The 11385-nt window shown below is 32.4% G+C and overlaps 1 protein-coding gene across 2 annotated transcripts; it reads right to left on the bottom strand.

Annotated features, from left to right (window-relative positions):
* Positions 1-1066: 1066 nt before the first annotated feature.
* On the bottom strand, positions 1067-7630 carry LOC105799604 (protein ACTIVITY OF BC1 COMPLEX KINASE 7, chloroplastic). Of its 2 annotated transcripts, XM_012630257.2 has the most exons (18): positions 7318-7628; positions 6282-6875; positions 5969-6112; positions 5661-5786; positions 5271-5358; positions 4680-4773; positions 4500-4593; positions 4316-4370; positions 4089-4180; positions 3812-3982; positions 3116-3172; positions 2933-3016; positions 2417-2501; positions 2203-2264; positions 2019-2093; positions 1798-1902; positions 1512-1653; positions 1067-1395 (listed from the first exon to the last, which is right to left on the bottom strand). In XM_012630257.2, the coding sequence occupies exons 2-18, from the start codon at positions 6858-6860 to the stop codon at positions 1322-1324; spliced, it is 2127 nt and encodes a 708-aa protein (XP_012485711.1). In that variant the 5' UTR covers positions 6861-6875; positions 7318-7628; the 3' UTR covers positions 1067-1321. The 2 variants fall into 2 exon arrangements, with proteins under 2 accessions (XP_012485711.1, XP_012485728.1); XM_012630274.2 differs by lacking the exon at positions 1067-1395 and having other exon boundaries at positions 1517-1666; positions 7318-7630.
* Between the last annotated feature and the right edge of the window lie 3755 nt (positions 7631-11385).

Genomic DNA, 11385 nt, shown 5'->3' with positions numbered 1-11385 from the left:
AAAATAAAATTTATTTAATTAAAATAAGTCTAAAAATTTAAAAATAATAGGAAGAAGCCAAAATTAAATCAAATCAAATTATTAAGATGACTCAGAAAATCCAAAAGATCTAACAAAACCACGCATGGTAAAAATAAACGGGTAAACTACCTAGTTAGCCACTCGAGTTTAACCATGTTCCTATTTTGGTCACCTATTTCAAAATTTTGTTATTTTAATCACTCTTATTAGATAAGTTGTCAATTTTAGTCACTCTTATTAGATAAGTTGTCAATTTTAGTCACTCTAAGTCACTTTCCGTTTGGTGATCAAACCCAATTTAACAGTAGTGTAACTAAAATTAACAGTTTATCTAATGAGAGCGACTAAAATTGACAATTTATCTACCAGGAGTGACTAAAATAACAAAATTTTTAAATAAGTGGTCTAAATATGAATGTAGATAAACTCTGGTGACTAAAAAGTGAGTTTACCCAAAATAAATAAAAGGGTTAGGCGCACCACATGTTTAAGCTAAGGTTCCACCAACCAACGTGGCAATCTTCGGCACAAGGGAGAGAGCCAATACTCATATATTTTTGGGGCAAAATCTTTGGGAGTGCCACGTGTAATCTCGAGATGATGCAGAGAGAGGTGGGAGAAGTAGAACTCTATTTTGGAAAGAATGGAAGTGCCCGAATGCCCCATGTATACGGTCTAAGGTTGGAAGAAGTGGCCTGAGCATCTTTAAAATCTCCCCAAATTTATAATTAGATGATTAGTACCGAGAGGCCAAAAACCAAAACAGATTAAAAGAAAAGAGAGAATTAGACTCTATTTCAAGATATGTTACTCATGTATTTTAACTATATCACTTGAGCTAAATAACTAGGATATTAGTGTATATATATCCGACAAACGTATGATTAATTTCTTTTAAGGTTCTTTTAATGTAATTGGAGAACTCATATCCGACATATTAGACAGTACAGAATATGAATATTCAAGGGAAAAAACATATAAACACCATGATTGCGTTGCAGACTTCAACAGGCAAAGAAAAAACTAGAGAAAGAATCAACCTGTCTGTTGCTGAACTGGAATTTTCCTTTTCTACTGTTGAAAGCATCTTTTATTACATATCTATATATTTCCCAGCAGGGAGGCATTTCCCTCGTCTTTTTTTCTTCTTCGGGTGCTTAATATGAAAGTCAAATGGAACATCCTCAAATATGAGGGAAAAAAATTACATATAAATTTAATTTGATGCGAATAAGGCAGTTAACTGACTGATCAATGAGCATATACATGAAATAAATCCTTTGCCTTGTGAGTTTTAACATCATATCATCTTCTCGAATTTATCAAGCTTCTTCACCCTTTGCATTGACCTAAGAAAAAGTGTCAAGAAAACTCCTGTATTTCAACAAGTTTTAAACACTTTCGTCAGTCATGGAAGTGGTATCAAATTAGTTCAGCATGTAAAGAATTAATATCTTCATTTTAAGGCTATGTAGGATGAATCACGCCACCTGCTCCAACGAATGATCCGTTTGCAATAATTTGGCTTCCCTGACTGCTGAAGGTGACACCTAGGTTTACCAGGGTCCCTCCTAGTACTGTGTACATGGTTGCCATTTGCAGAATTGTTGCCTTCCGTGCAGCTCTCTCAGACTGTTAGAAAGTTCTTTGCATTAAGAATTAACAGGAGGGAAAAGAATGAGAACAGGGAGATTCAAATGCAACTCATAGTCTACTTGAATCTTCTCTACCCCAAACTGAAATAGAATGTAATTTTCAAAATGCACAGTGCATTACCTCTAGCACCCGGACTCGGAGTCTCAAATCTCCTGATTCAAGTTGTTTAAGGATTTCCTCTATTCGCTGAACTCTGTAGGGCATAGACATGGTGTAGGACCTGGCCTGAAACATAAACAGGTTATGTCAGTATCCAAAATACTGAACTATATATATACACGTCGATGCAAGAAAAGGCTCTATCTGATAGCAACTAAATGAACCAAAGGAAAGTGCAGTACATCATCAGCTTGTTTCCTTATCTCTTGCACTAGTTGGCTCCCTGTTCGCTGCCTTTGTCTAATATCTAAAAGCTCCTGTAAGTAGCATGAAATATTAGACCCTAATTCTTTAATGTAATGAATTGCCAGTGGATAGCAAACTTCATTGAGAGAAAACTATGTTAGCAAGGAGATCATGAAGAACCTGTGCATAAGGTGCAGCAATCTTTGCAAAGGAGAAATTAGGATCAAGTATGTAGCCAATACCTGCAAGGAAACTACAATCCTCAGAACCTAGCAGTAATGCAATAATTTTCTTCTTTTACCATCTTCAAGCAGTGTAAGATTTCTGCTATATTTATGAAGTTAAATTTGCGTAGTGACTGAGTTCAAACATTATAATAACGAATGAGACTCACCTTCGAGTGTGGAAAATGCTCTCAAAACAAAGGTAAATGTGGATGGGAACCGGAATGGTTGATCCTGAGCTATTGCAAACAAATCCTGCACAAAAGAACATAAAATTGAAAACATTATTCATCATGGAAGGGTTATTCGATAGAAGAAAATGAGGGTCATATCATGCTTTTACTCCAATGAAAACTACAAACAATTCCGAAGAATTAAGCACTACAAATAAATCAACTTCAATATAGTGACCTTTGAATTGAATTTTATGCTCCAAGCTCGATTTTTCCAGAATGCAGAAGAAAAAAAAAACAATAATAATTCTAGTTATCAGTTATCAAAGTAACCAAATTCAAAACTGAACCTCTTGAAATCGACATATTGTTTGTTTCAACAGGGAAAACAATTACATCAATCCATGACATTGTTGATCATTTCTTTTTTTTTTTTTTACATTTCTCTTTACATAATTGAAATGCCAGTTGTTTAAGTTTCGATGCTAAATGAGAGTATTCATTTTTGCACACCTCTCCTATTGCAGCTAAAGTAGTGTCCTGATCTGGCCTCTGGTCCAATAAATTGTCCAAGAAGAATTGCACGGATCTCCTCACCTGGCATATCATGCAACAAAATGATCATTCAGAAGTGTCCAATAAGTTTTTATTAATCCATATTTTCCTCGATCTTTTATGTAGGGGATGATGACCTACCGAGGACAAATCTCCTGTGGGTTGAAGAGCTCCAAGATCTATGAGGCTCTGCATAACCTGCACGGTTGTTTCCGGTTGGTTTTAGTGACAAAACTTTGGATCTTTAGATGAACTATGCCAAGACAAGTTAAAGATTTTCAGGAGGAAGTTATGGTAAGGCCTAAATTAGTAACACCACCAAAAAAGGGTTGTTGTAATGTCATCCCAACATGCATAAACAATGAGTTTGCAAGAGATTGATCACAGGACAAGGGGAAGCCCCAGTGTATCATTTTTAATAAGATGCATCTTTTTTAATAAGTTGCATATACCTATAGTGTCATTTTATCAAGCCAAAGAATATAGTTTGTATCATTTCAACTTTTATTTTCATTCCACTACCTAGGAATGAATTTTTATCTTTGTTCTACCGACCCATGATTCTTCAGGGTTTGCAAGTTAAATACTGGCAATTAAATCCGCAGATTATTCAGGTTCCAGTTTTGTTTGCACAGTTAAGTCACTGCTGATGCTGATTTGATCTTAGAATGGTCTTAAAAGTTTTCTGTCTGCTATAAAGCACAAGAGGAAAGAAAAGAAAAAGGTTTTCTTGAGTATACAGAGATTCTATTTGTTCCTCCTAACCGTTTGTAATATTGTATTTGATAAACTTGAACTAGGAAAATGTCAAAGAAGTATCAGAGATAGAAAGCATACCTTTTTCGCATCTTTCTCATACACTGCATAGAAAAGTTCTAGCAATCTCTCACGAGTGAAAGATTTAATCTCCCCCATCATGCCAAAATCATAATAGATGATTGATTCATCTACATCAATAGCAAGATTTCCAGGATGCGGATCAGCATGAAAGAAACCAGTTCTCAGTATCTGCAATTCATACCAAAGTCGATCAGTAGTTTGCTGGTTGTCATTATATTCTCTAGTCTGGAATAAGTAGTCAATCTTTCATTTGAGGTAGCTCATCTTTACTTGCCTGAATCAAGTATGCTTCAATGGCATGTGATGAAATTCGAGAACGATTATATCCTCGAGCATCTAATGCATCTAATTGATTGATTTTAATGCCTGATACAGAAGTAACAATGACATGTTTATAATAACAAGAATATGACACATTGCAATGAATTTTAAAAATTTCTCAGCTTCCAAATAAATGTCATCATCTTGAAAGAACTCAAATGCGTTAAGTTAGATGGAAACCTGGTACATACTCCAACGTCAACACCTTTGTAGCAGTGTAATCCCAAAACACCATCTGCAAAGCAAGGGAGAAAGCCCTTTAAGTAAAACTGAAAACTACTTCCATGGACAAGAGAAAGATTATTATTTCGAAATGAACAAGAATTGGCATTAATATCTAGAAGCATGATAGCATGAAACATACAGGTACGCGGACCCACTTTATATTTCGAAAATCTCGACGAAACCTATCAGCATTTTTCCCTTCATTTATATAATCAATTTCTTGATACAAAATCCTGAGTTCAAAGAAAATGTAATTAGTGACGTTTACTAGCATAACAACTGTCATTAAAAACTAGTACACTACATGCTTACTACTTACGTCGAGCATTCCTCATATATACCAACCCAATCTCTTGATGGACCACCAAGAGTTTCACTATTTTGAAAATACTCAGCAATTAGCTTTAGATTTCCTGTGGAGAAAGCAGAAATCAAAGAACCTACTGAGTAGAAACGATATACACAAGGAACCATACTACTAATTTTTAAATCATCTGACTTAGCTAGAACCTTTATTTTCATAGTAAATACAAAGAAGTCAGTTGGACAAATGATATCTAGTTGACTACATGCATGCATAAAACACAAAACTATGAAGTAAAGAGATTCCTAGTTACAAGTAGATTACGTAATACACATTACGCTGCTCTTCTTACTATTTCTACCAGGCTCTATTTCTTACTCTCTATCCATTTCTTGGGAAAAAGTATAAGATAACAACCAAAGGATTCGAGATTCTCAAAGCAAGTTGCACCAGGGATTGCTTGCTTTATTCATGTATGTGCATCTTTATGAAAAGCAAAAACGCAAGTAATTATTATAGCACAGAAGGACAAGAAAAGCTGTTCTAAAAATTTACAATTTAGCACACAATATTGTTGTAAGGTTGACAGGAAAAGTATATTGTTACGTAAATCGATGTCGAAAAGCTTCTTAAGACCAGGCCTTTGAACCTTGACAACAACTTTCTCCCCATTATGCAGAACAGCCCGATGTACCTGTACAAAGGACACTTCAAACTTCAGATCACAGAAAACCATCTCTGTTGAACAATGATCGCCATATTACCAAAGATCAATTTAGATTATCGTGTAAGGTCATAACTTGTAACTTAGATATTTACCATTGAGGAGCATCATTTTTTATCTATAGGAAACAATTTTAACAAAAGTCCATAATTATTTTAGATATCTATTTTTTTTTATCTCCTTCAAATTAATTTAAGTTTATATTTGCCTAAGTGTAAGAATTTTATTCTTGAACAGAATTTTTTTTAAAAAAAGAAGAGTAAAACAAACACCTGACCAAGGCTAGCTGCAGCAATTGGCTGGTCCTCAAATTCCTTAAACAGTACATGAATAGGAGCTCCCAGTTCCTTCTCAATGAAGCCCCTTGCTTTCTTTGGAGAGAATGCAGGGACTTTATCCTGAAAAGCAATACAAATTATCCGCATGGAATGCAAAATTTACACAAAATAAATGAGAATTTGGTACTAGAATTGTTTTATAAAGACAACATCTATGTAGACTTGAATGAAAGCATCTAGAAGAAAAATGCAATGATAGAAAGCCTCTTCAAAATTAATAATGACAAAGAAAGCAAGAGTACCTGCAATTTGGCAAGCTCATCGACAAACTCACGCGGAAATAAATCTGATCTTGTCGATGATAACTGTCCAAGCTTAATAAAAGTGGGACCGAGTTGCAATACACGCTCTCTTAGCCATGAGGCAGTTGTTCTTCTCCTCTTTTTCTGCAGAAGATTAAGAAAAGCTATAAGAACCAAAAGCAAAACAAAAGATACAGTTCAAAAGAAACAGAAAAGGTGGAGACTGTGGATATTAGCTAAGTAAGAAATTATAGATAACTACTCTACAATCTATAGATAGAGGGATGTGTTACAAAAGACTAAAAAATCTCACCTGCTTATCCTCAGTGAAGCCCCCTGCATATGCCCATTTGGCATTGTCCAATAGAACTCGTACACGTAAAGAAATAACAAAAGACCAAACATCTATACTCCTTTGCAAGGAACTGTAATTCTCATTGGCCCAACTGAAATTTTCATCTGAAGGCAGAATCTTTAACTCCTCTAATGGTGGAAGGTCTTTAGACACTCTCGATATAGGCATCTTTACAAGGGATGGACTGTTTTTTCTCCTAACTATGCTAGCACCATTTCCATTTATAACCTGCTTTACACCATTTACCTGCTCCACTTTCCTAGTGGCAGGAGCCTGTCTTTTCACTACTTCACTCGCAGGCACCATTTTAACAGCTCGGCCATTGATTCCTACTTTTGGGGTTGGTTCAGTTTGTTGCATTTCAACTTGAAACCTGAATGACTTACCTGTCATAGGCAGACAATATATTTGCCTCTCGAGATTCACAAAATTATTTGAAATAGATCCCGAGAAACTGAGAGTACCCACTGCTCTTCCTTGATTCATCATTTCATAATTGCAGGAATAACAACTGTGTGAAGCCAGTATTACTGTCATATCAGCAGAAAACACCTGTGGAATATTAACAGTAGTTCAAATATGAGAAGTAGGAAACTATGAAGAACAATAATAGTAAAACATAAGTATTAAATAAATGACTGAAGAATGGCTTTAAAGTTAATTTAGTAGGAACAAGTCACATTCCAGCTCTATTATATGAACAATGAACCTTTTACTTAAAAGAGAAAATGAATACGTACAGCCAAATAACTGATCCAACAAAATAATATAGAAATAACCGATCCAACAAAATAACATGATATATGTTAATTATGAATCAAAGACAAGGAAAGGAAAATTGCAGATGGATAAAAATTTCTACAGTAAACAATATAAACTTTAATTCATGAATCAAACTATGCCAACAACATCCCAAATACTGTAAAGAATAATATAATCTCAACGCAAAAGGGGAAAAGAAGAAAGGAACTTGGGTTTTGAAGAAAACACCCACCAGTAAAGAAGATGGCTACGAATTCTTGAATAAGGAGCAATGATATTTATTGGGTTCTAAGGCGTTTCTTGTTTCTTGTTAAGGAATGCAACGATTGAAAGAGAAAGGCAGTCCCTTAGTGGAAAACGAGAGAAGGAGAAACAAGCAAGCAACAGTTGCTGGTTGAATTGAATGGGATTAGTAGAGTGTTTACGTGTCTTTCCTTCGTTTACCAAATTCAAGGAATCTGAAGGCAGATCTTTTTGGACTTTTTTTTAAAGAAAATTTTGCCCTTATTTTTCTGGTTTCTGAGGCTGTCCGTTCAAAGACAAAAAATTGTAAGCACAGAGCATCTTCACATGTAACCACGTTAACTACCACGATTGACTATTCGGATTCGTCTACCCGTCGGGTCGGGTTATAAGCGACTCGGGTATAACATCTCAAATAGAAAATGTCTGGGGTTGGCAGGGAAAGGCAGGCGCCTGCCCCCGGAAAATTTCCCTTTTCAAGTGACTTTAAAATTTGTAAAATTATAAATAATATACAATAAAATGGGCAAATTACCAAAAAAAAAAATCCTATTTTTTTAAAATTTATTGAAATGGATCCGATATTTTATTATTTACCGGAATGGGCTATTTTTCCCGAAATCGTGTCCATGTCAGCGCGATGTCAAGGGACGTGTCAGAACATCGCGTCAACGTCAGCGCGCTTTGCTTACGTGGACACAAATTGCGCCTACAAGGACACGATTTGCTGACGTGGATGAACAGTTTATGTTTTTTAGCTTGGAAAACTTTGAAATGCCATAACTTTTCGCTCGGTTGTCCGATTGAGACGATTTTTTTATTTCGAATAACTTTTCGAGATCTACGTGTTGACAAACAGCCGAAGGCGGTTTGCCACAGTTTTCGTCTAAAAAAATCTTTTTTTGCCCCTAAATTTTGATTTTTTCGGTTTAAAATTGAATTTTGAAACATTCAAATCATTATTTTCCTTATTTATTTGAAGTAAACACCGGATTTTTTTACAAGTACAAAAAAGATTCAAAATTGTTACCAACAATATTTGAACCAAGATAGTAAGGGAAAAGAGCAAGCATCTTAACCAACTAAGCTAAACTAATTAATTGACATATTATAGAAATATTGTTATTATCTTAATTATATTACTTACGTTCTAACGATTTATCGGACCTATTCCATAAACGTATCAAATCAGAAAAAACAATACAATAATTCTGTAAAAAAAATCCGGTGTTTATTTCAAATAAATAAGGAAAATAATGATTTGAATGTTTCAAAATTCAATTTTAAACCAAAAAAATCAAAATTTAGGGGCAAAAAGGATCTTTTTCGACAAAAACTACAGCAAACCGCCTTCGGCTGTTGTCAACGCGTAGATCTCGAAAAGTTATTCGAAATAAAAAAATCGTCTCAATCGGACAACCGAGCGAAAAGTTATGGCCTTTCAAAGTTTTTCAAGCTAAAAAACATAAACTGTTCATCCACGTCAGCAAATCGCGTCCTCGTAGGTGCGATTTTTGTCCACATAAGCAAAGCGTGCTGACGTGGACGCGATGTTCTGACACGTCCCTTGACATCGTGCTGACGTGGACGCGATTTCGGGGAAAATGACCCATTCCGGTAAATAATAAAATATCGGGCCCATTTCGATAAATTTTAAAAAAATAGGGCTTTTTTGGTAATTTGCCCCAATAAAATTATAGTTTCGAACTAAAAATCATAAAATTTTTATTTACAACTTTTAAAATTTATAATGATATAAATTAATATATTAGTGAAATTATATATTAGTTTTTATAAATACATATAACTTAGTTTTGGCCCTAAAAAGCTTAATACCTCTTGTGGTCCTTGTACTATTTTTTATTAGTTTGATCCTATAATTTCATTTTGTATACCTCGTTGCCCACCAATATATTTTTTGTTAAAGAAATTAAATCAGTCAATGGCACGTTATTACCTGTCAATTAAAGTAAAAATCTTAATTTTTAAAAGTTTATTAAAATTCAAAAAAATCATAAAAAATCTGAAAATCCAAAAATAGTCTTAAAACTAAGAAAATTACAAAATAAAAATAAAAATAAAAACATAATCCAAATTTAAAAATTTTAAAAATATTTTAAAGTTATAAGTATGCCAAACTTAAAATAATATTTTAAAAAAGTTATACTTTTCATAAAATTTTAAAACCATTTGTTTGGAATTCTATGTTTTTTATAAATAATTTATGATATCTTTTCGAAAATTAGGATTCTTTTTACCATTTTAATAATTTTTGATATTTTAAGGAATTTTATTTTATTTTATAAAATATCATAAAAATCTTTAAAATTTGGTTCACTGTGATAGATGTAATTAAATAATACCTTCTATAAACGTATAAGAAGTTTTATTCTAATATGATTCATGAAATAAAATTAATTAAAATTTATATTTATGTATGAAATTATAATATATGAAATTAAAATATCAAAAATTCATAAATTAGCAAATAAATTAGACATTTAATCTCATAATTTGTTTTGAAAAGAAGAAGAAAACATTTATACTCTGTAACTTAAGTAACTCTCAAAATGCTCAAACAAAAGTCATTAGACATTCTTTTATTGAGTGGTCTATAACCTATTTTAATGAATTTTATGAAATTTTTACTAAAAATATTCACAATTCCTTAAAAATATAAAATATTTTATTAAAATGCAAAAAATCCTAAAATTTTCAAAAATAATATAAAACATTATTTAAAAATTTCAGAAAATTATAAGATTTTTAGAAAACCTAAAATTCCAAACAAATGAGTTTTTAAAATAGTAAAAATATTCTTTTCAAGTTTCGCATACTTATGATTTTTAGTAGTTTTCTAAGTTTTAAGATTTTTGGGTTTTCTTTTCTTTTCTTTTTTGGATTTTAATGATTTTTTAAAAATGTCCTGATATTTTTAATATTTAAGTTTTAATTCTTTCATTGACAGCACTTTTTTAACGAAAAATATATAAATGGGTAACAATGTATACAAAATGAAAGTATTATAAAGTATTATAATCAAAATAAAGTACGGTACCCAAACTAATAAAAAATAGTACAAGTACCAAAGTGATAATTTAAGGTTTTTTTACTTAAATATTATAAAATAAATAAATAATTACTAAAATAGGATACAAGTACTAATATTAACAAATCTAGGCAAATGCTACAGTAAAAAACTAGTGTCGCCTGACCAATCAGCGATATCCATCTCCTTTTAAAAAAATATTTTGGGTTCAGTCTGATCAATTGACGACACCCGTAATTCATAACCTAAAATGCACCCTCTTTTTTACATGTATGACGGGAAAAAATAATTTTTTTATTGGTGCCACTAATATGTCAGGCAGCACTCAATTATTTTATAATAAAATATATATATTAAAGCTAAAAAAATCAGGATATTAAATTTCGGGTATTGAAACTCAAGTCCATGATTGACAGGTCACATCGGTAGCAGGCCGTCAGGCCGGTGTCGCCCGTCGATCACGAGTCCAGGTTCTAATATCCGAAATTTAATACACCAATTTTTTTCAACTTTAATTGTTTTTAAAAAAAATAATATAAATATTATTTTTATTATTATAAAAGGGGCTGGTTATAAAAAGGGTTGAAGGTCTTCCCTTCCCCCCCCCACCGAAGGTAAGCTTCCTTCGTTTTAATATATATATATATATATATTTGTATAATTAGTTATTTTAATAGTAGTTTAGTATTATTAAAGTATGTTATTTTGTTAAAAAGTTAGTACTTATTATCTTCGAAAATCAAAACAAAAGCATGTTTTATTTTTTAGTATAATTAGTTATATTAGTAGATGTTTAGTGTTAAGGTATGATAGTTGTGTTAAAAGGTTAGTACTAATTAATTTGCATTTTGAATTTTTACATTATAAACACTTAGATGGTCTCTCCTTCCTCCTCACCGTCAAAGGTCTCCAAAAAAAAAGGAAAAACAGGTATGTATGTTTTTTGCTAATAATATAATTATTACTAATAGTTTAGAATTTTGTTAAAAGTTTAACTTTTTTTCTGTA

The sequence above is a fragment of the Gossypium raimondii genome, chromosome 7, assembly GCF_025698545.1.
Source record: "Gossypium raimondii isolate GPD5lz chromosome 7, ASM2569854v1, whole genome shotgun sequence".
Lineage (NCBI taxonomy): Eukaryota > Viridiplantae > Streptophyta > Magnoliopsida > Malvales > Malvaceae > Gossypium > Gossypium raimondii.
Note: the sequence above shows the minus strand (reverse complement) of the source record. Positions and strands in the feature narration are given on the sequence as shown.